Here is a 25601-nt window from a genome sequence, read left to right on the forward strand (position 1 = left end):
CAAGCCGAAGACTGAGTGAGTGAGTTTGGTTTTACTCCGCACTCAACAATATTCTAGCTATATTGCGGCGGTCTGTAAATAATCGAGTCTAGTCTAGACAATCCAGTGATAAACAGCATGAGCATCGATCCACACAACTGGGATGCGATGGCATGTGTCAACCAAGTCAGCGAGCCTGACCACCTGATCTCGTTAGTCACCTCTTACGACAAGCATGGGTTACTCAAGAACAATTCTAGCCCGGACCTTCAAGCCGAAGACTGGGTTTGATTCCCAACATGGGTACAATGTGTAAAGCCCATTTCTGGTCTTACTGGTATTAGGGCCTGACCATATGTATCTGTCACTTCATTTATATACGTATAATATTATATGACAGAACGCCATTTAGGCAGTTGCATGATTGTGTATGTTTTACTATTAGTGCGTTGCATCCATTCAAAGACTTCCGTACTTCAGAGTAAGTGATGGAACCTCGACAACAACAGGAGCCGTGAACGTGGACGTTACCGACCTCAACGACAACTTGCCAGTGATTAGCGGAGCCACGGTCATCGCCATAGACGAGAAACAAAACGTTGGAACTGTCGTGCCCTTCACATATACTGTAACAGATAACGACGCCGGAGACACTCTGTCCTACCAACTGACAGGTTGTGATCTAACTCCTGACTTGTGGGGATGGGGAATAGTCCAGCGGCTAAAGTGTTGGCTTGTCACGCCTATCACCACAATGATGTGCTGAAAATAACAGCGGGGTACAAACCACACACGCACGCACGCACACATGCACGCATACGTACATACCGATGTCAACATGTTAAACCATAATGTTATACTTAGTTAGATATGATCGGTCAACCCATACTTGTCGAAAGAAGCGACTAACATGATCTATTCGTCAGGCTCGTTGACGTGGATGCCACGTGTCATCGTATCCTAGCTGCGTGGTTCGATGCTCATGCTGTTGATCACTGGATTGTCTGGTCCAGACTCGATTATGTACAGCCCGCCGCCATATAGCTGGAATATTTCTAAGTGTGGCTTTAAACAACAAACATTCAACAATTATTTGAATAGTAAAATGTGTGTGTATTTCTTTCTAATTTTTGACTCGTTCCCCGATAAGCTTCCTCAAGCACATATGCATATGTTTACATGATCTTATGATCTTGAAGATCGTTAACTCACTGGGAATTCCAGTGCTTGTCACAAAAGGTGACTTAGTGTATCAGGTGGTCAGGTTCGTTGACTTGCCGGCCAGCAAAGGCGATAATGGCAGCTTATGTTGTCAGTGAGTGGATTGCCTGGTCCTTTGTGAAGACAGCAATAACAACAAAAATCAATACTACATCTAAGTAGATGCATATATATTTTGTTCTGTTTATTTAGCGTTGAACGACTTCCTCAGTTATAGTCCAGCTATATCGAGGCAGGCTGTAAATTATCAAGTCAGTCTAGTGATTGATATCATGAACAGACATGGGATGCGATGACATGAATCAACCTTACCAATCGCTTTCGTTTATCGTTTCTTACGACAAGCACGGGTTGTTGATCATAAATTCTTACCCGTGTCATAAACAATTAGTGATATGTAATATACCCATGCCAATAATGGTTGTCACCCCCCTTCCCACCCCAACCCCGCACACACCTCAAACACACACCCCACACCCCCACCCCACACCCACTCTCCAATTAAAAAAATTGAAGGGGGTGACAACCATTATTGGCATGAGTATACAATCAGTTTAAATTAAACGTTAATGTGAGGCAAATATTAAGATATTCTAACTTCAATCCCTAAATGTATCAATCGATTGACAGTACAATGTATTTTTGCACATGTACGTTATCCTAGGATGAACTTATTGTATGACATACATAAATGCTGTAGGAGTCCACGCGACCTACTTCACTATCGAGAGCAACACTGGAACTATAAAGACTTCGCAGAAACTGGACAGAGATGCTTCGGGTGCAATCAAAGTTTTTGACCAGCTGACCTTGACGGTGACCGACAGTGCTGGTCAGCCCACTACCGGGACATTGAGTGTGACGTTGAATGACATCAACGATAACACCCCCACATGCACACCGTCTGCATTCTTCGCCGATGTTACAGAGAACTCTCCCGTCGGTGAGTATGACATTTCACTTTAAAGTCTGACCCGTGTCTTCAAGAACAGGTGTTCAGCAACATTTGGCTAGCTATTCTCGAAACGTTCGTAGCCATCTTAAGCCTATTCTTAACACATTGGCTACGATCAAAGTTAAGTATTCTTAGGGCTACGAACGTTTCGAGAATAAGGCCCCTGCTTTTCTCGTATGAGTCAAAAAGTGCCATCTGGGTGGTCCGACTCCCTGACTTGTTTGATGCATGTCACCGTATCCCAACTGCGTAGATATACGCTCAATGATGTTGATCACTGGATGGTCTAGTCCAGACCCGATAAATCTTCGCAGAAGTTTTAGAGACCCCTCCAGTCAGTGAGTAGCCACTCCGGAATCCCTTCAATATGTACCATAAAATGCGGCATTTTACATCAAATCATGAAACATTGTATCGACATAATAGTTGAGTAACCGGCCTGGTTGAGCTGGTCCTGACAAGGACGTTGTGTAGTCCATGAAGTGTATCGCTGATTAACATCATGGTTGCCGGCTATGAACGTACTTAAAACTCAAGTCATTGCTTACGGTATGTTCTGGAATCGTTCGTTACTGGCATCATGGCAGGTTCGGACCCACAAGTTGTGAGGTGAGGTGAGGTGAGGTGAGGTGAGGTGAAATTGGATTTAACGTCGTGCTTGAGAATAATTCGCCCATATGACGACGTGCATGCGTGTGTATGTGTATGTGCGGCTGCTTGTACTAGCCCAGACTTAAGCTGGTTTTAAAGTGCTAGCTCACTGACATACCATGCCGCAGTGAAGCATGAATACCCCACTCAGACACATTATACCGACTCCGAGCCGACCAGTCCTTGTTGTACCCATTAATGCCGAGCGCCAGGCAGGGACCAACAAGTACCATATTTTTACGTCTTTTGGTATGACGCGGTCGGGGATCGAACCCGCGACCTTCCGCTCTCCGGGCAGAGGCTCTAACCACTACACCACGGAGGCGGTCAAAAAGTTGTGAAGAAGTGCCTGGTTGTAGTTACTTGTCGTCCATTATGTCCACGTTGTGCAAGTCAAATTCATTATCGATGGCCTGGTGTAAATCTAGCTGGGTTCCATGTAGGCAGTAAAAGTTCTCCTTGGTCCCTGGTTACATGCTTGTTTTAAATCTATAACTGAAATATTATAAATGTTTTATTCTCTTTTGTAGACACGTTTGCTTTCGATGTATGATTTATTTTAGTTACGATATGGTTACAAAACTGCCAATGGGACTGTATTTCTTCACTTAATCATCATAGAGGTCCCGAAATTAGATCCGTTACCGATACACACTAAGCCTGTGATACTATGGCTGGTGAAATTTATAGGCCATAATGTAAACAGCGCAATAAAGCGAAAACCCTACGAAGGATTTTCTCTCATACTGAGCGCTCCTTGTCGATTTCACCTTATTGGTATAGTTCTTTAATGTTTCATATGAACCATCCGGTTTAATCTATTATTTGCTCATAGAACGCATAGAAGACGTTGACTAATTACTTCTGAATGTATTTGTTGAGATATCAAGTGTATTCCTGTTGTTACAGACACTACCGTCGTTGCTTTAACGTGTACCGACGACGACGCCTCCCCGAACAGTGATATGACAGTGACCATCGTCAGTGGAGATGATGCCACCCAGAAGTTCAAGGTCACTGCCATGAACATTCTGACGACGGCAACAGTGACGGACTTCGAAACGACGACGTCATACACCCTTGTCGTCAACATTGCCGATGGTGGAGCAACGCCGAACGTAGCCACAGCTACAGTTGTTGTTTCTGTAAGAAATATAATGGAAACATGTGAACGTGTTTAATCAATAATAACATAAATAAATTATCATAGTTAATACAGCGGCTACTGTCTCAATTACTGGTTGAACATCAGTTCTAATTGCTAGCTAGCCACCAATGTTTGAAAGAACATTTAATTAAGTCATGAACCCGTGAAGATCCGGGTTAGAATTGGTCTTGGGTCACCCATGCTTGTCTCGTGATGCGAGTAACGGGATTGGGTGGTCAGGCTTGCCAGACTTGCTTGATCCATGTCATCGTACCCCAGTTGCTTAGATCAATACTCATGACGTCAATCAGTGGATTTTTATACGTAGCATAAAAGAATAAAAAGAAGTTGTTATCCATAAAAACGGGTCACGTATCCATGTTCTTCAACTTCTAAATGCCTTTCAAGAACTTCGATCTAGAAGACCCAATTCTTTACAGACCACCGCTATATAGCGGGACAATTGCTGAGTGCTGCGTAAAAAAATCAAACGAACTTTTAACTCTATAAATTAATTTGTTCTCTCAGTTCCATGTGTTTGGAAAGTTCACATTGAGTGTTTTTCACGATTGGCGGTCATTTGCTATTTTGAGAAGTTCGGGATGAAATTACTAAGTTGTTACCCCCGCTTGAAATATGTAAGGCGATAGTATTCTATACACACGGTTCCTATTCTGTACAGTTATATGTAATATGACATTGCTGATCCCATCCAACAGGTTCTACCAGAGAATGAAGGCACACCGGCATGGGGAACGTTCGTGCCTGCGTTCGTATCAGGAACACCGTATCCCGTGTCAGAGAATGCCAACGTCGGTACATCTGTTGTTACCATAGCAGCAACAGATTCAGATGCTGGGAATGATGGCACAATCACGTACACACTGGTGACAACAACTGGAGGTGGGGGAAACTGTTTGCAATTGAGTCTCATATCCTTTACTTCATTTCCATCCATCATTTCTTGTTTATGTTTGACATATAGTGTATTGTCCCAGTAGCCTTTAAAGGGGGATGTCGGCAATATCGTAAAACGTACAAACAGGTATTTACTTAATATAACCTTCTTTGCGTGAATCAACCATGCGATGCACGAATGAGAAATTGTGTCTTTTGACAACACCACACCTTCCTCATTCGGCATTTGTATTATGAGTGAGTGGGTGAGTTGAGTTTTACGCCGCACTCAGCAATATTCCAGCTATATAGCGGCGGTCCATTTGTATTACGTATTATTTGTATTATGCATTATTTTTCAAGGATATACAATTATGTCAATTTCATATGTGTTGATTAAATCATCCTCTCTTTCAAACTTACTTTCATGATGACAGAAATTAAAAGATCTTTTATTCTGATGACAAGGTATTATTATGTTTATATCTGCAGCTGGTGTAGGCACTGTAAGCGGGATTTTCCACTTGGATTCCGTGTCAGGGAAAATCTCAACAACTGCGTCCCTCGACCGTGAATCGGTTGCATCTTACGATGTGACAGTTCGAGCATCTGATGGAGGAACTCCTGCTAAGACAGTAGACCGAACATTCACAATCTCAGTAGCAGATTACAACGACAATGGGCCCGTCTTTACATCAGCCCCATATTCCAACTCTCCTCTGGAAACTGCCACGACAGCAGGTGCAACAATAGTAGCAGTAGCGGCAACAGATGCTGATGCAACGTCAACCTTGGCATATGCGATAGAGTTTGGGGACACTACTAGATTCCAGTTCGGTGCATCTGGTCTTGAACTGATAACTGCAATCAACCTTGACAGTCCGGCCAATGACCCTGACTACTATGTCCTCAGGATCATTGTGACCGATGGTGGAACACCGGAGCTGACTGGAACGACGTCTGTGACGGTATCCGTTGTGGCAGTCAATGACCACGATCCTGCATTTGCTGCTGGCTTCCCATCAACTGTCTCGGTACGTGGTGGTATTTTAAAATGTGACCCAGTAGTCTATATATTGCCACTTCATAATTATCCTCTTCATCTGCTATTTTGCCGTGTTAGCTTGTTAATTGACTGTTGTTTCAGTTTGCAGAGAACACCGCAGTAGGGACAGTAATTGATACTGTGGCCGCCACAGATCTTGATGCTGGCATCGACGGACAGATTACATATTCTATTACAAGTAAGGAAATATACTATCGTTTCAAGTATCTGTATCATCGCCGTCCTTTCTGGAATAATGGCGTGACACCAGGCATTTTGTTGACATCGGTTACATTTTTTCATTTTATACCTGTGACTTTAATTATTTCAAACCACCTGTATTACAGATGGCAATACCAACACTGACTTCAGCATCGATCCGACATTTGGTATCATCACACTACAGAAACCTTTGGATTTTGAGACGACCCCTTCCTACACGCTTCAAGTGACTGCTAGTGATGGCGGAGGCACTGTGAGGTCGGCAATAACAACAGTGACAGTCACAGTTACCAACATCAACGACAACTTGCCTTCCTGTGCTTCATATGCGGTTTACGTGACTGTGCTTGAGAGCAGCAGTGTCAATGATGCGGTATGTATGTTTGAGCTTTGTATCATTGTAGATTTGCACCTGATTATTATGCAACATGTCCATTGGGTGATTAGGAACTAATAATGGCACTCATAGTACATCTTTGCAAGTAATGTTTTGGAATGAAACATGTGCAATTTATATTATCAATATTGGTAATGTTTCGCCAGTGTGGCTTTCGTAAAACTGTCTTTGTCATCACATTTGTGAGTTTGTTTCCCTCAAAAGGACGAGTATGACTACATTCTTCGTAGTGGTAGTCATACTGACGAATGTGCTGCAAGGAAACATCCAAACAAACTAGAAGACCCTTGAACAGGTATCCTGAAGAGTTCCTGTCAAGTACTAAAACCTTACATCTCGAAACAGATGACATGCGATGTACTAGGCAAATTGTGAAGACATTGATGACACCACATGTCAGCAAAAGGTCCTTGCATGTCCTGATCTACCGGAGCACCCGCTCCACAATTTTCACAAAGAAAACTTTGTTTCTGGACAAGACAGAATCAGCAATCCACTTACTATGCCTACCATTGCAAGCTATATGATGTAACAAGGCTCCATTGTCAACATAGTGTGTTGTGTTGTAATGTGTCCACTGGTTGTAGGTGTCCACACTGACGTGTACAGATGCAGATGCGAGTGACGTCCTATCGTATACAATCACATCAGGGAACGGTGACGGAAAATTCGCTCTCAATGCTGCCAGTGGTACTATAACGCTGGCTGCAAGTAAGATGACATTGTATTGTCGGTGGTTCTTTCTTAAACATATAACTTCAGTGGGGCCTTGTATAGGTAGATGTTCAAGATGTGTAAAAGAGCAGCCTTTTGTGTTGTTACTTTATTAAATAAAAATCGAAACTTCACACTTGGAGAAACGAATTATTATGAAAATTGGTTGTACAAAGTAGTTAATATGGGTGAGTAACACAATACTCAGGCCTAGCCTGAGGTATCCGCCTATTTCAACTGTGGTGAACCACGCGGGGTGCATGCAGCACGCTCTTTCGTGAACACGCGACCGGGTGAACAAATTCAGGTCAGGTGAACAAAATTTCATTTGCCTTGCCACTAACACGTGTGCAAATGTTCAAATCTGGTGATTAGAAAAACACATTAACAATCCTTGAAAGATGCTTTAGGGAGGCATGCTTCTACTATGGCTGTTGCACGGGTGATGAGATGTAATACACTGACAATTCACACGTGTGCCTTGAAACAGGTGCGAAATCTGATCACCCCAGGTGAGGACGACCATGTTTGACGTCACATGCCTAGGACGATCAAATTACATTTGCGTAACCGCTGTACAACCGCAACGTCAACTCTTAAGGCACTGTTTAGGGGTGATGCGCGGATCTGAACAAGCTCCAATGCAGATGGCTGGTCCCTGTGAAATGCAATCGGACTGCTGTTGACTGGGGAGGGTGCAGCAAACGCAACTAAATGCCTAATCCTGTTTCAGTGTACGACCATTACCTCCATAAACCATATGTATCCACTGACAACGCACTTTGTTCTATAGGGGTATGTCTAGGATATAACGTAACATGTATGACGTTTGTACAGCCTGTTGGTGTAAATTGTGGTATGTTTTTCAGCTGTGGACTACGATTCTGCCACAACATCTTACACCCTGCAGATACAAGTCAGTGACGGGACCAACTCCAGGACTGTCACTGTTTACGTAAGTGTCGGTGCTGTAAATGAAGCCACGCCCACCTTTGCAACACCATTCCCTGCAGTGTCTGTATCTGAGAGTGACTCTCCTGGAACTACAGTCCACACCTACACTGCCGCAGACTCCGACTACGTTCCCCACGCTGTCACAACGTATGCTATCAGCACTGGTGAGCAACTTCGTCGATATGCTCAGTGATATGTATTTTTGCCATACAATCAGAAATGTAAAATTCTGTTGATAGATATCTTTCATGTAGTTTAACTTTATATGTGTACAACATATCAATGAACAGTATCCTGTAGTTAACATCCATACATAGTTTTCCAGAGTTGTTTCAAACATCGTAAATGCTTGCATTTACTTTCAATATTGACTTGTCCGGAAGGACAAAATTCCGGTATGTGACCACTCGCTTGACAAGGATTCAGACTATGTCAGTATATACAGTTGTACATGACGTATTACAACTGTACTTTATATACCCGAGTGTAAATTTCTTCCAAATTACCTATTGTTGAAAATATCAAGTTATTGGCCAAATAACTTCTCATTGAAAAACATCAAGATTTGTGTCAAGATTTGTGCATTTCGTCTTCGAAATATATTCAGTAACCCAAGGAGGCCTGTCCCTGTTCAGCATAGACCCGTCCTCTGCTGTCATCACCCTGGCCTCCAGTGTGGACTACGATGCTCTTCCTGCTGGCACCAAGTTCTATCTCCTCACCCTCACAGCTACAGATGGCGGCGGACTTCAGGCAAGTGTCACATATGTATGCACATGTATATCCCATAACAGCTGACTGTGTTCATAACGGGTTGTTGATCCATTTAGTACATACATATTTATTTGTTGTCTTTGTCGGTCTTGTAGGGGACTGGCACGGTAACAGTCAGTGTGACAGACGTCAATGACAACATCCCCTCCTGCACTCAATCCAGTTGGTCCCAGAATGTTGCAGAGGATGTCGGTAAGACTTTATACACGTGGAGTGAGTGAGTTTAGTTTTACGCCGCACTCAGCAATATTCCAGCTATATGGCGACGGTCTGTAAATAATCGAATCTGGACCAGACAATCCAGTGAGCAACAGCATGAGCATCGATCTGCGCAATTTGGAACCGATGATATGCGTCAACCAAGTCAGCGACCCTGACCACCCGATCCCGTTAGTCGCCTGCTACGACAAGCATGGGTTACTGAAGACGAATATTCTAACCCGGACCTTCGCGGGTCTTTTTATACACGTGGAAGTGTCGTAAGCTACACCAAAACGTTATTTGTCGTCAATTTTGTTTTTGCTTTACCTTTCAGGATGTTGTTATTGTTTTCCGCACACTGTATTATTCATGTCCATTAGAATTAATGGATTCTTATTTGCTCTGCTTCAGCTACATTTCCAACGACACTTATTGCAAGTTTGGGATGCTCAGATGTTGAAGATGGAACATCACTGACCTACACTCTTGTGCAAAGTCCAGGTTCTCACTTCGGCGTAACAGCAGGCGCTGTAACAATAACAAGTGAGTTAAATGTGATAACAATATCTATAGGTGACTGGACGTATGTTTCACTTTCATATTTGAGCTGTAGGTAGGTATGTCATCTTAAAGTGCAATACATTAAGGGTGGATGTGCGATTAAAACCATTTTTATATTCATAAGACATAATGGCATTCTGACTAGATTATTGGCATGTGTTTATAAATCACTACCAAATCGCGATGGCACCATTGTTCCCAAAGACTTCACACGCAGCAGAGATTACAGACCTTAACCAAATCTTTTTGGCTGTTATGACTATCACTCTGGTACCAGTATTTGTTCGTCCTTCAGATCTACATTTTAGACACAACGAATCTATATGTATCCTGTGAAAGGGTATCGAAAACATCTGAGTCATCTTAGTTTTCATAATGAAACTTATTTGACTATTTCAGGTGCTGTTGATTACGAGGCAAACACTGGCCATACTTTGACCATCACAGTCTCTGACACCGGAAGTCCTGTACAGTCAACAACAGTCACTGTTAACATCAACGTTGTCAATGTCAACGATGGCCCACCAACATTTACTGGAACATTTTCCGCCACCATTGCTGAAGACAGCGCCATTGGGATATCCGTTGCTGATGTTGTAGCCACAGACCCTGATGGAAATAATGCTTTTGGAAGTCCTGTTTATTCTATTCAGGGTGGTGACCTCAGTAATCAGTTTAGCATAGATTCAAATACAGGGAGAGTGTCGACTATTGCTAACTTGGACCGAGAAACAAAAGCTAGCTATGATCTCGTCATCAAAGCCACGGAAAGTGGAGACATTGGGACTGCCACAGTTACACTTACTGTAACAGTCACAGATGTAAACGACAATACACCATCTTGCTCTCAGAATTCCTTCGTTGTGACTGTCAGTGAAGCCGAGGTCGCCGGATTCGGTGTCAACACATTCACGTGTACTGATGCTGACACTACTGGAACTGTAACATACACCTTGTCAACTGGAAATACGATCAAGTTCGAAATGAGTTCAAATATTCTTCAGTTGAAGTCACCCCTTGACTTTGACTCTGGTGTGACAAAATATGATGTTATTGTAACAGTATCTGACACCACAAATAGCGTGGCTATCCCCGGAACAATTCATGTTGGAAACGTCAATGAGGCTCCGCCAGTGTTTTCACCAGGTAAGTAGTCTCACATATAAAACTGAATTAATAGAGAGGGAATACCTTTCAAAGCCAAATATTCAGATTTCAGAGTATTCCTTCTTGAGATAGATAATGTAAACACATTTTTGGAAAGTTACTTAGAATCAGATCTTGGACAAGCAATATTTTAAATATACATCTGGGATTTTGGAAATTTGATGCATATGTCGGCCAAATATTCCGCTCACCTTTCAGTTTCATGTTGCCGTTTCATCCTCAGATTCATGTGTACTCATATATGAGCACCTTGCTTTGACATTTTTAAAAAAGGTGATCTGTGATTATTCAGGGTTCTTCTGCAGCCATTTTAGCTTTTCACAACATGCATTGTTAATTTCACACCCAGTGGTATATCTAGTGGTATATTTCAGTTGCTGTTCACTACAAACATATTTTTGCTTTGTTACTATAGTGATATATCCAGTATCCCACAGTGAGAATCTAGCACTGGCCTCCACAATAGCACAGGTAACTGCAACAGATGCAGATTCCGCCTCCACTTCAGATGGACAAATCACGTATGCCTTTGTAGCTTCGTACCCTTTGTTTGCGCTGGACTCAACCTCAGGCGTCATCACGCTTGTGTCATCACTGGACAGAGAGACGGATGCAACTCACGATCTCCTGGTTACAGCAACAGACGGAACAACCACAGTAACTGCCACTGTCAGTTTGACCGTCACAGATGAAAATGACAACACTCCTGTGTTTGGTTCTGGATCGTACAGGTACTTATACACCCTTTTCCCTCTACGTCGCACACTGATGACTCTCAACAGATGCTATGCCACTGACTCCACTCATCTTGTATTGGACCCAAACCATTATCAGACACAAAAAGTATTTTTGATATATCCATGGAATTCAAGACATTAATACTAATGTCTCCGTGATTTGTCATCTGTTTTCTCTACAGTGGCAGTGTGTCAGAAGCGGATGCTGTTGGAGCTAGTGTCGTGGTCACCGTTGCTGCAACTGATACTGATGACCCTGCAACTGGAGGAAATGGACAAGTAACATACTCGATTATCGGTATGTAAAATGTAAAGCATTATCAATACTAAGTGTGTCTTATGCTAATGTTCTTTTGGAGTTTTTTCGGAAACCATTGTAAAACACATCACCTCATTTGTTACAGGTGGAAATACGAACAGTGACTTTACGATCGATGTCAGCAATGGCGAGATAAGAACAGCCAAGTTGTTAGACTATGAGACAGCTGTGTCCCACTCTCTGACAGTGAAGGCAGTCGACAGAGCAGGGGATGCACAATCCAAGTCCGCTACCACAATTGTATCAGTTACAGTCACTAATGTGAATGAGCATAACCCAGTGTTTACCCCAACAACTATCATCAAGTCAGTCCCTGAAAACACAGCTATTGGGACGCTCATCCATCAGATCCTTGCAACGGATGCCGACAGTGGCACAGATGGAGATCTGACTTACTCCATGGCAACACACGCCACATTTGCCCTTGCATCTGATGGTGCTCTCACCCTCAAAGATAATCTTGACTTTGCAACTGCCAGTACATACTCACTTACTGTGACAGCAACTGATGGTGGAACACCAGCTAGAAGTTCAGACGTCACTGTGACAATCAACGTCGTTGACGACAACAACAACACACCAACATGCTCCCCTAGCTCCACGACTACCATTCAAAGAGAAGACTACACTGGCAATGTAGCTACTTTGACATGCACAGACCTGGACACAGGAGCAAGTGGTACACTCTCCTACATTATAGAATCCGTGAATGCTGTTGCTGGGAGTGGTTCGTTTTCTGTTGATGCGAGTGGTGTTGTTTCTACAACAGGTTTGGATTATGAAACTGCCACTTCACATTCAATTATAATAAGAGTTGAGGATGGTGGTGTTCCTGCCCGAACAACATCAGCTACAGTCATTGTGTCAGTGACAGACGTCAACGAGGCTGCTCCAGCATTTCTTGGAACGCCATTCAACCCTTCTATGGCAGAATCAGAGGCAGTAGGATTTACAATACTTGCAGTGACTGCAACTGATGCTGACACTGAAAATAGTGTTACATATTCCCTGACAGACACAACGAACGTAATCATAGGATCTGCCACAGGAGTAATAACTCTGAAGGTTCAACAAGACAGAGAAACCAATCCAACTGTGACTGTTGATGTATGTGCTACGGATTCAGGCACAGTTGATGCAATCAAATCAACGTGTGAAACTTTGACACTCACTATAACAGATGTCAATGATAACCTGCCAGTGTTTAATCCATCAACATATACAACAAACGTTGACGAGAACACACCCACAGGGACGACTGTGATTACAGTAACAGCAACAGATGCTGATGCTGCAGGTTTTGGAACTATTACCTATTCCATAGAAAGTGGCAACACGGGCACTGTTTTTAGTATTACAGCCGGTGTTATTACAATTACTGACAACACTGGCTTGAACTTTGAGACGACCCAACTCTTCACTCTCACAGTGAGGGCCACTGATGGTGGGGGCAGACAAGTGACGTCATCGTGTCCATATCTGTCAATCCTATCAATGAAAATTCTCCAACGTTCACCCCTGCTTCAAGCACAGAAACTGTCCCTGAGAACAGTGTATCGGGGCACGTTGTTATTGACCTTGATGCCACGGATAATGATTCTGGACCAGATGGACAAGTAACCTACAGTATCATATCAGGATCACTTGGGAAGTTCATAATTGATCCATCGACTGGCGTCGTGACTGTAAGTGACGTACTTGATGCTGAATCTGTGTCATCATACACTGTTACAATCCAGGCAACGGATGCTGGAACTAATCCATCACCCCTGAGTGGTACCTACATCCTAACGGTGTCAGTGACTGATGTGAATGATGCAACACCATCTTGCACTCAGGCATACTACGCAACTGCCATAACGGAATCAACAGCGCCAACAACATCCGTTCAACAAATTGTGTGTTCAGACTCAGATATAAACGCTCCTAACAATGTCCTCAGTTATGCCAAGATTGCAGGGGATCCAGTTAACCTGTTTGATGTTGATGCTTCTACAGGACTGGTCTCTGTTGCTGCAGCAGCATCCTTTGATAGGGAGACGACTGCGTCATACCTTCTGAATGTTACTGTCACAGATGGTGGAGCCACAGCACTTTCTGCAGTCATCCATGTCTTTGTCAGCATCACAGGTAGGTGGTGTGAGCAAGCACAAATACATTGTAAATAGGAACTAGATCGTTTTGCTCATCATTGTGTTAGTATATAGGGACAAAGTACACATATTATTATTTGCTGTTTTATCTTTTTATAGACGAGAATGACAACAGTCCTGCGTTTGTCCAGAACCCGTACACGCCCAGCGTAGCTGAAGATGCTAGCCCTGGAACAGCTGTTGTGACAGTAGCAGCAACAGATGCAGATGCGGGGTCGAATGGTAGTCAGCCATGTTATAGATTAAAGTATTTGATTGGAATTGGATGAGCCATGTTCAGCCACCAATATCCTAATGCCATCAAATCACTGATATCTCCAGAAATATGTATTTGTATAATCTATCAATCAATTCAAGAGTTTAATCTCTTCATGATTCTCTAATGTAGATTTTGTTGTCTTTTTCAGGAGATGTAGTGTACTTCATATCAACAGGAAATTCACTGGGCCACTTTACTGTGGACTCTGTGACAGGAGTAGTGTCTGTTCAGGCATCTCTTGACAGGGAGTCATTATCTTCATACGTTTTGGAAGTAAGGGCCCAGGACAAAGGGACCCCCACAAGTCTTACTGGAACGTCTACTGTCTCGATAACTGTAACTGATGTCAATGACAACTTTCCTCTTTGTACCTCATCCGTATACACTGGCAGTGTACCAGAAGATGCTGCTCTATCCACGTCAGTTACCACTGTGTCCTGTCCGGATGCTGATGTTCCTCCTAACAATAACGTTGTGTACACAATCACAGCAGGCAACACTGGTAGTGTATTTGCTATTGGATCTACATCAGGAGTGGTCACAGTCAATGCAGGTCTTGACGCAGAAACACTGAGTGCGTACAGCCTCACAGTACAAGCTTCAGATGGAACCCTTACTACCGATGTCATTGTAACAGTCACAGTATCAGATGTCAACGAGCATGACCCAGTCTTTGCTCCACCCGGACCCTATTCCGAGTCATTCAGTGAGGACACAGCTTTAGGAACTACGATAAAGAACATTAATGCAAATGATAATGATATTTCCAATTCTGTTCTATCATTCAGCATAACTCTAGGAAACGCAGATAACAAATTTTGGATCGATCCAACATCGGGGACCGTTGTTCTTCAGGGGGCTCTTGACCGGGAAACCACAGACACATATTCCTTGACAGTAGAAGTTGCTGATGGAACAGGAGCTGGAAGTCGCACAGCAACAACTCAGCTGACAGTTTTAGTCCTTGATGTAAATGACAATGATCCAATTTGTGCTCCTTCCAATTATATCAACACACTACCAGAAGATTCCAGTATTGGAACAACTGTTAGTAGTCTAACATGTTCCGATGCTGATTCCTCTACCCCCACCCTGGCTTACAGTATCACAACGGGCAATGGAGAGGGTAAATTTACCATCGATGCTGCTTCTGGGGTGGTTACCATATTTGCGTTGCTTGATTATGAAACTACAACTTCCTACAACTTGGAAATTCAAGTATCCGATCAAGGGGGTACTGCACGAGTTATCACCGTTCCTGTAACTTTAGATGTGACACCTGTAAATGAAGCAGCTCCAGTATTTACTCCAGTTACGCCTGTACCTATTCAGGAAGATGTCTCTATAGGATCTGTTGTGTACACAGTAACAGCTACAGATACCGATAAGGGTTTACTTCATGGAACGGTTAGGTATTCAATAGCATCTGGCAATGATCTTGGTCATTTTAGTATTGATGAAGGAACGGGAGAGATTAAAACTGTTGGTAATTTAGACAGAGAAAGCACTACCTCATACACTTTGAGAATCCGTGCCACTGATGACTTTGCTAGTTCAGGGGCTGAGCGTAGTGCTGAGGTGGATCTCAGTATAACAGTTGGTGATGTGAATGATAACATCCCTGTGTTTGTACCAATCCTCTACATCAAAGATGTTCTTGAGACAGCTCCAAGTGGATCTACAGTTGCAGTTGTGACTTCACGAGATGATGATGATGTTCCAAATGCAACACCCGTGTACTCCATTGTTTCAGGAAATACGGGAAGTGTATTCAACTTTGTGGCAAACGAACTTCTCTCAAATGCAGCCTTAGACTTTGAAACTTTGACAATGTATGATCTTGTCATACAAGTGTCAGATAGTGGAACGACACCATTGACATCAAATGGCAGAATCATCATAAATGTACTATCCCAAAACGAGTTTGCTCCGATTCCTGCTGTCCCCAATGATAGCATCACAGTGAGCGAGCTAATCCCAGTAGGAACCAACTTCTACAATGCAAGCGCTGCAGATGGTGATTCAGGAACTGATGGGGAATTCTCTTGGAGTATCACAAATGGAAACATCCCTGAGCTTTTCTTCTGCAGTCCACAGTTAGGAGAACTGTATACATCGTCCGTTCTCGATTACGACACACCTCCCAACACTCACAACATTACGGTTGAAGCACAAGACAAAGGTGGTCTGACCGGGTCATTCTGGCTTGAAATTGTACTTCAGGATGAAAATGATGAGTATCCAGTATTTACTAAATCTATATATACTCCTCTCTTGAATGAAAATGTAGCGATTGGTCAGTCAGTAGAAACGGTAACCGCCACTGACAAAGACTCGGGGACAAATGGTCAAGTTACATATTCAATAACATCTGGAGATGGACAAGCATATTTTGCAATTGACTCCTCCAGTGGTATTATTACAACAACACAGAACATCGACTATGAGACAAAACATGTTTTCTTCCTAATTCTACAAGCAATAGATGGTGGAACGCCTGCTCTATCTACTGTTGGAGTCGTCAGGATGACGGTTGTTGATCTTAACGATAATGCTCCTACATTTACACCTGACTTCTTTACTCAAAGTCTGTCAGAAGATGCTACTTTGGGAACAAGTGTGACGACTGTCTATGCCACAGACGCTGACTCATCTGCTAACAATAACAACGTCTTCACCTACAGTCTCACTGATGCCTTTTTCGAAGTCAATACAGGATCTGGGCAAATATCTACAAAAGCTTTGTTAGACAGAGAAACTATTCCCAGGTACTGTGTCTATATACACTTACCCTCTGAACAATAAAGGTATATAACAGTTAGAATAGTGATATTTATGACTGGATTCTGGGTGAGAATTGATCTTCAGTAACCCATGCTTGTCGTAAGAGGCGACTAACGGGATCGGGTGGTCAAGCTCGCTGACTTGGTTGACGTGTCATCGTATCTCAAGCTGTTGATCGATGCTCAAGCTGTTGATGACTTGATTGTCTGGTCCAGACACGATTATTTACAGACCGCAGCCATATAGCTGGAATATTGCTGAGTGCGGACTTCAACAATTACCAAGCAAATATGACTGAATAGTCTATACACTTTTATCTAATTGACTCAATGAACAGTAAGAATTCTAAATGTTCCTGATATGTTTCAGCCACAATTTAACAATTTTGGCCATCGACCAGGGAACACCAGCTAATACAGGAACAGCAGTTGTGACAGTCAACCTCCTCGATGTAAACGATAACAAACCTAACATCACGGGAAGTTACTCAACTAATCTGAGTGAGGACATAAGCCCTGGAACCATTGTCTTCACTATCGCAGCCTCTGACTTAGATAGTGGCGTGAATGCTGAACTTGTGTTCTCTATTGCGTCTGGAAGCACTGATGGAGATTTCAAGGTCTGTAACCATTGTATCATTATATCCATGTTGCATATATAACCGTAATCATATGAGTATACACCAGTCATAATCGGCATATTTAATGCAGTGTGAAATTGTTATTTCAGATTGAAATTGGGAGTGGTATTGTTCAAGTTCAGAATTCACTGGACAGGGAGAGAACCGCCTCCTACAACCTCGTCATCCATGTAACGGATAAGGGAACCCCTCCACTAACTGCTTCTGTTACCACTACAATAGTGATTGATGATATCAATGACAACAATCCAATTTTCAAACAGTCTCAATACACATTTAACATAGCCGAAAATGTTCCTTTGGGGTCATCTGTTGGGACAGTAGAAGCTACAGATAAAGACAGCCTAATAAATGCAGCACTAACATATGAAATTGTTGTCTTCTGGACTGGTGAAGCGTCCCATTTTGTCCTCGACCTTTCTTCTGGAGTGATCACTACAGCAGGGAATCTGGACCGAGAAACTATTAACACATACAGTTTGAGATGTCGTGCTAAAGATGGTGGAACTCCTCAGTTAACTGGAGATGTTAATGTGACCATCGTGATTGATGACCTAAATGATAACCCACCTGTCTTCAACTCGTTACAGTATACAGGATCTGTAAATGAAAACACAGCAGCAGGAACGAGCATATTAACTGTTACAGTCACCGATGCAGACGCCCACAATGGTGCCATAACTCTGTCAATCGATACTTCAACTCCTGAAGGGGTCAGAGGTGACCAGTTCCTAACAGTTGATTCTGCCTCAGGTATTGTAAGTGTCAAGTCTGTTATGGACAGAGAGGTGGACGTGGACTTCAATGTAACCATTTTAGCAGTTGACAACGGGACAGTTCCCCTGACTGCTTCAGCTGTGGTGTACATCACAGTTATCGATGAAAATGACAATGCTCCTGTCTTCAGCTCTACATTTTACAACACTGAGATTGCCTACACTGGCACCTGTGACAACACTATTGTGACTCTTACTGCCACTGATGCTGATTCTGGATTAAATGGACAGGTGTTCTACGTCTTTTCCCAGAATCCTTATGGATTTTTCTTTGCTGTTGGTGTCAGTTCAGGTATGTTTATCTATTTATCCATGACGTGATATCGCTGATGTAGTTCTATTTTTAGTCTTGTCTGAAGCAGAATGAATGCTTAAAACAATTCAGTGTGAATCTATCGCATGCTTTTCTCGGATACGATAAACAGCCAGTCGCCAATGCACAAACTTATGTTACACAAACCTAAACTGAGGGAGAGGCTGTCACCTACAGCAGCCTTTGATAAATATAACCATGTAGGCACAATGCTACACTATATTTTCGGTGTCATATCAACCTGGGAAGATAGCTGAAGGTTCGAAGTGTTCGTTTTTGAACAACAATGTTGCCTTTCTACATCAAAGTCATGTTTATGTTTATTACATGTATTCCAGGTGTTGTGGTGCTACAGACCCCAGTATCAGTCAACACCAAGTATGTACTGGAAGCCTCAGGGAACGATGGTGGGGTTCCTTCACGAACAACCAGCCCGGCAGCAGCAATCCGGGTAGACACATTCGACCCCAATACCGTGGCCGTCGTTATCAAACTTGGCATAAGCAAGACAGATTTCCTCCTCAGACAGGATCAGTTTGTGTCCCAGTTCAAGACTGTCATGTCGTCCAGCTATCCTTCATGTCTGGTACGGATCTGGTGCATCACAGAGAGGTCAGGCGAGACAGCAGTAGCAGCACCAACACGGCGGAGGCTCCTTGCTTCCAGGTTACCAAGTCATTTCTTTTTAAATCCATCTGCTTAATGACTGGACTAATGATACCTCCTGTATAACCTAATGCAATGTGATTCTGTATAACTACCAGGGTGGGTTAATGTTTTATTATATGGTTGCGGTTATTGTTTGACCTTGGCGGGTATAGTTTCCAAATTGAAACAGGTTAACTAAGAAATATGTCTGCAATAGAACCAGTAACCTCTTGCAATTGTATTCAAACATAAACTATATCTAAAAATATAAAAAGTTAAGTACAAAACAACAAAAGTTATTAACAATGTTGCAGTACAAGTACGATGGCAATACAATTACGACTGCAGTTCAAAATATAAGAATAGTGATCATAATATTCACATAGCAGCAACATTGGCTTCCGGTCTAGGTTGATAACCAGGGGCCCGTTTCTCAAAGCGATCGGATCGCCCTGACTGTTGTAAGTTTATGTTATAGTATGGGAGTTACGATCACCTTAGCATAGGAGTTATGATGACCTAAGCGCTACGATCGCTTTGTGAGACTGGACCCAGGAGGAAAATAATTATCTTCACACAATTTCTGGTCTTTTAGTTAATGTGAGAGGAGAGTGGCATACGCTTGCCCACTACATAGTCTTCAAACTCAGAATATTTGATACTATAACTCATTCATCAAAAGTCTTCTAGAAAATTGTGTTACAGACCACCCAAATTATATAAATATAGAACCTTCCAGCAACAACTTGCACTGACATATAACAAAACTATATGTTTCAGTCCAGTAAATGTCAACCTTGTGGTTGTTGCTGACAACACAACTGAAACGTCCAGCAACCTGGCCCAAGGCAAGACTTTCCTCACTTCCAGCGATGTCACCAGTGTCGTAGCGTCTGACCCATCAGGGACTCCATCATCAGCACTGCAAGGTAAATAGAACTTTTAAAGCCGTCGTAGACATATATGACATCATCGTCGTCATCATCATCATCATCATCATCATCATCATCATCATCATCATTTACACATACATACAGGACGTGTGTATAGACTATGTAACACATTGATTCTTTTCTGTGCTTTAGGCGATTTCGATAAACAATAGTTAAGACCATGCGAATGGCAAACTATCTCAAGGGTATCCTTGGCATCATCTCTCACTGCTCACAGCTATAATAGTTGTTTATCATCATCATCATTATCATCATCATCATGAATGTTAGTAATGTAACGGGACAGATGTCATTTAGTTTATTAATGCTGCATTCGTGCCTCTCATAACTACTATTAGTTCTTATATATATATTACCCTTTCCTGTGATGTAGGATCAGCCTGGGACTACTTCGTGATCCAGAACGCCAGTCCCTACTCCGAGACTGTCACTCCCTGGCATCAGACAACAGTCGGCATTGTCTTCATCACCCTGTCCTGCCTCCTGGCCGTCGTACTCATCGGCATCACAATCTTTGCCATCCTCTGGTGGAGGAAGAAGAGAAGGTTGGTCATTGTAACCAATTCACCTTTCAAAAGGTCCGTATGGAAACATATGGGTGTGCTGTTACTAATCGTTCCATGTGTGTTTCTTTTCCTAGGCCGATTACACCAACCCGTACGACAATCTTGGAGAATCGACCTGGAGTAAGGACTACACTGGTTAGCAAAGGTAAACACATTTTCTCACATTATTTTCTTCTGTAGGATATCAATAAATATATCAATAATGTTAAACATAAAACAAACATAGTAGTGGTCGTAAATGCCAGAATTAAAAAACATAGAAGTGTGTTCAGATAGACAAGTATCATTTCATAGTATTTCACATTTGAAGAAAGATCAGCAAGCTGTTTGAGAAAATACTTGTGTTTATAATGAATGTACCATTGTGTATTTGAGAAGTCCAACTGGCCCATTTGTTGCATACGTTGTTGACAATATAAACAATCCCGTTAGGAATTTACCAGAAAGAGGGGTTACTTTCTGTTTTATTTCAGATACATGTACATCAAGACGGAGGCTGGCCTAAGTAGCAATTAAACATATTTAGGAAATGAAACTTGCAGCATTATGCATGCATGTGTACTTAGATTAAACGAGTTATATACTGCATGGTGGACTGTTTCAGCAATGGTTCCTGACCTTGACCTTAAGGATCCCAAGAAACATCCTCCTCCAGCTTTGTTGACGCTTCCAATCCCACTAAAGGTTTGGTGCTTTTATTGATAAATAAAATATATAGGGCATATAAATACACTAAAGCACATAGTTCTGTCTCTCTGTGCCCCTTCCACAAGTCGACCTCAGGATTGCAGGGATCATAACTCCCATACTTTTACAAGGCTTAACATCGTGACACCGTTTTGTGGAACGGAGCCCTGGTTAATTTAACTGCAGTGAATGCTGAAGAATATTCAGGCAGATTTAATAGAATAAATTTATGAATTATCAGTTATTGGTTTCTAAAACACAGACTAAGCATTTCAGTGATGTTTTAGCCACGAGTGCAGAGCTCAGAGCCTGATGACTTCTGGGGAGCCCCTGAAAAAAAGAAAGGACGTAGGAGCGAAACGCCCCCTCGTACACCACGCTCCGTTATCGTCACATCGAATGAGATTGATGGCTACCCCATACGCAACAGGCACTTCGATGGGCAAGCTGTGGACCCAGGTAGGTGTAATGACGTCTGTGTATATTACAGGTAGATAGAGTTTCCATAGATTGTTTTTGTTGTCGTTCACTCACGGGTGTCTTCAGTGTCAGCTGTAATTCCCGCCTCATAGTCTCCTCAAGCCTACAGTTGTTTTTATTATGTCTACTCCCCCCCCCCCCTCCATAACGTTCAAGCTATATGATGATGGCCTGTAAATTTTCCATCTGGTCCAGAAAATCCAGTGATAGACAGGGTTGCTGTACTACCTTTCCATGACCATCTTCTGAACACGAGGCCAACGGTCATGGACGACAATGATATGCCACATCGTGCACGTGCCATTGGTGATTTATTTCGCCAAGGGGCGGTAGCAACTCTACTTTGGTCCGCCATGAGTCAAAATACATATGCAAATTCTAGAGGATTGTATGCCAGAATGTTGAAAATCGCCGCTCTTGTAAACGTCATACGACCATACTTATAAGCACTAAATATTGATATTAAATATTTCTTATAAAAGTTTGCTTCTCTAAATAAACCACTGTTTTTCGCTCATTTTACATTTTACATTTAATTGTCCCTTTAGTAAGTTGAATTGAGGTTTGGATAGGTGCCTTTGATAGCATATTAATACTTTAAAGAATATGACATTTTTTCCATGTGTATATGTTAAGCTGTTTGTAAGACTGTACTGTAGTTCTTAAATCGTGATGTGCAGTGGTAAACCACCACATTCTTTGGAGGAAAGACTCACATTACATGCAGAAAACGACATAGCTGAATAGCCATCGGTGATATTATTTAACATTACCCTTAAAGTTAGAAATATCCAAAGTAATACTTTTCAAATTTTGTTTATTATCATGATTCATTTTTGCATTTTGACGTTATCCAAGATGTCCATGACATTACAAATTGATAATGTTACTTCATCAATAGGTTTGCTATATTTGGCGCATTTATTTGTATTGTTTGTTGTTCTCAATGTCGCGTTCTAGGGCAGGTAGATGGCTGTCAGTGTTATCTAACAAATTCATTATGTCTCCTCAGTGACAGACAAGGTGTACCAATACAACACCCGAACCAATCAGAGACGCTGGGTGACGACGCCGGAGGGCAAGGCTGTAGTAGCCAGGGACAGCAACGTCTAGCTGGAGTCTCACTACCTCTATCTCACTTAAACTCACGGTCTTTCATTGATTAGAGGTGATTTTCTACACGTCACATCTGTTTGGTGTTCTCATATTTACGTTTTCTTTTTTGATACTGTGCATGTCTACTGGAGGTTGATTTTTAAACGTTTCGGGTGATGAACCTGATATGTTATGTTGCCAGTTTGCACGGTGTACATATTATAGATATTTCGTACAGACGACGGCGCTTTTGCTTGAATTGATCCATTAAATATATTTATATCACGAAGAAAAACAATGAAACACCGTTAACTCGAAGTCCCGGGGATACGAGTTGTCCGTAGTCCCATGGAAGAGAACAGAGATATCGTTTAGTGTTGATAAGGTTTCTATCTTAAACGCTTTATATAATTCATTAGGATCAAACCTCATGTCAATTTTGTTTAAAGAAAAATGAGCCGATGTTATTGTATTTCCTGTCTTTGCATTGTAATGACTGCACTTATCCATATTCAAAATCTGTAACAACTTATGACAGAATTAAAATAATTCGTTTGGAATTTAATCAGAAACTCTTGTCCTCGAAGCGAGGTTTTGAAAGTATTATAAATGTGCATTATATCTAAGCAGAAAGATTCCCGTACGAATTGGGTCTTGCACACGTTTAAAATGACACCATTGAAATAATATTTATTGAGAGAAATATGTGAAGTGTAATATATTGTTATACTGTGATATGATTTGGATGTTGTTAATGTTCACCCCTTTGTACAAACACCCGTTGTAGCATGACTGTTTAACTGTACCATATATCGGTATATTGTGATAAATATGACAGTTAGGAACGTTCTTTATTGGAAGGTCTGTGATACATCATTTTGTCTTAATGCAAGTGGAATACTGATAGCAAAGTATTGATTCCGGTTATCTTGTATTCCTTCTATCTCAGAGACAAAAGCGCTGAATCAACTGTATTTGCAGTATTCAGACAGTTGTGTCAACAAATGTTGTTTCGTTTGAATGATTATGTCAAGTCAAGAGTTTTAACTTGCATAATTATGTGTCAAAATATGCGTAGTCATTCAGTCCGACTATTGTTTGTGTTCCTACGTCCAAAAGGAACATGCCAAATATATTCCTAGACTATATTGTTTTTGTACATTGATTAACTTTTTTCTTACTTAATCCTCGTCGTGCTCTTAGTACATGATGCCGATACTAGAGTTTTCCAATGCTGTCTTTCCTGGGCTATTGCTGCACCAGGTCCACCCCGCGTCCTTCATCTCTGCCTCTACAGATCTTCGTCAAGTCCTTTGGACGTCCTCTGTTTCTTTTTCCTGTACATTGACTGCATGAGCTAAAATTTAACCAGCGTCTGTCCATGCGTTTCGTGCGATAGGTGAAATTACATTCCGCATGTAATTTCGTGTTTGTGTATATATTTGTATAATGCATCTTTCTACTGCCGTCCACATTGTTTGTTGTAGCAACGTCTGTGATAAAACACAATAAATATCTAGAAACCACAAGCCGTATGTTGAGTGTTGAATGACACAGATTGTCGTGTTGAAAAGAAATAAACATGTAACAGCACCTCGATCGTAATTCATTTTCTTGACATTAAAGGTGCGAGTTATGATCTCTTTAGAAAAAGGGTCCTGGTGAAGTCAACAGTTCATAGCCCAGTTTCTTGTATAGAACGCTCGTAGGACTGGATGCAACCGGTTGGATAGCCTAGGGGTTACAGCATTCGCTCGTTATTTCGAAGGCCCGGGCACAATGTCTGAGGCCCATTTATGGCGACCGCCGGCAGGGTCTCTTTGCTCAGCACCCTTTGATCAGCACAAGCTTGTCGTCATCAGAATTAATGAGCAACCGACAATGGCATGTAAAATAGTTGACAACGCAAAACAATGTGTAGTAATTGTGTCATTTTTTCTTGAGTAAATATATATTATGGATGCACTATATTTGCACTAAATGACCAGTCAGGTGCGATACTGCATCCTGGATAGTCGATGGCAGATTTCTGACCAACAGGCATCACGAACTGCAACCATCACCTTCTGTCCAAACCGTCGTGATGTAGTCCGGGAACTTGACCACCCCTCGCGTATTCTGGAACCTACCACTAGACATACCTGAAAGGTTGACATTATGGTCAGATTGTTTTCAGTGGACATACATCTGCTTAACCACTGTATGTAGTGGACATACATAAGCTTAAATACTTAAGCTGAAGTAGCTGACCCAGACATCTGGAACTGTCACATGGAATATCAGTCACAAACGTGCTTTGTGCAGGA

General features: G+C 42.1%; 1 protein-coding gene across 1 annotated transcript in view; it reads left to right on the plus strand.

The window, feature by feature from the left end:
* The window catches only part of LOC124255331 (protocadherin Fat 4-like), a 37220-nt gene extending 13907 nt beyond the window's left edge, over positions 1 to 23313 (plus strand). The window contains exons 3-30 of the mRNA XM_046689225.1: positions 425 to 653; positions 1901 to 2143; positions 3716 to 3951; positions 4673 to 4856; positions 5343 to 5884; positions 5998 to 6094; positions 6243 to 6490; positions 7102 to 7225; positions 8098 to 8346; positions 8790 to 8935; positions 9052 to 9148; positions 9569 to 9700; positions 10118 to 10864; positions 11301 to 11616; positions 11805 to 11920; positions 12027 to 12883; positions 13396 to 14071; positions 14194 to 14316; positions 14502 to 17121; positions 17507 to 17756; positions 17867 to 18845; positions 19205 to 19532; positions 20295 to 20443; positions 20841 to 21022; positions 21108 to 21168; positions 21638 to 21717; positions 22008 to 22179; positions 23213 to 23313. Of these exons, the coding sequence (XP_046545181.1) occupies positions 425 to 653; positions 1901 to 2143; positions 3716 to 3951; positions 4673 to 4856; positions 5343 to 5884; positions 5998 to 6094; positions 6243 to 6490; positions 7102 to 7225; positions 8098 to 8346; positions 8790 to 8935; positions 9052 to 9148; positions 9569 to 9700; positions 10118 to 10864; positions 11301 to 11616; positions 11805 to 11920; positions 12027 to 12883; positions 13396 to 14071; positions 14194 to 14316; positions 14502 to 17121; positions 17507 to 17756; positions 17867 to 18845; positions 19205 to 19532; positions 20295 to 20443; positions 20841 to 21022; positions 21108 to 21168; positions 21638 to 21717; positions 22008 to 22179; positions 23213 to 23313 (10284 nt within the window). The remainder of the gene's footprint in view (positions 1 to 424; positions 654 to 1900; positions 2144 to 3715; positions 3952 to 4672; positions 4857 to 5342; positions 5885 to 5997; positions 6095 to 6242; positions 6491 to 7101; positions 7226 to 8097; positions 8347 to 8789; positions 8936 to 9051; positions 9149 to 9568; positions 9701 to 10117; positions 10865 to 11300; positions 11617 to 11804; positions 11921 to 12026; positions 12884 to 13395; positions 14072 to 14193; positions 14317 to 14501; positions 17122 to 17506; positions 17757 to 17866; positions 18846 to 19204; positions 19533 to 20294; positions 20444 to 20840; positions 21023 to 21107; positions 21169 to 21637; positions 21718 to 22007; positions 22180 to 23212) is intronic.
* The last annotated feature ends 2288 nt before the right edge of the window (positions 23314 to 25601 follow it).

This window comes from Haliotis rubra, unplaced genomic scaffold (assembly GCF_003918875.1).
Source record: "Haliotis rubra isolate DU_JTF1 unplaced genomic scaffold, ASM391887v1 Scf1152, whole genome shotgun sequence".
In the NCBI taxonomy this organism is placed as follows: Eukaryota; Metazoa; Mollusca; class Gastropoda; order Lepetellida; family Haliotidae; genus Haliotis; species Haliotis rubra.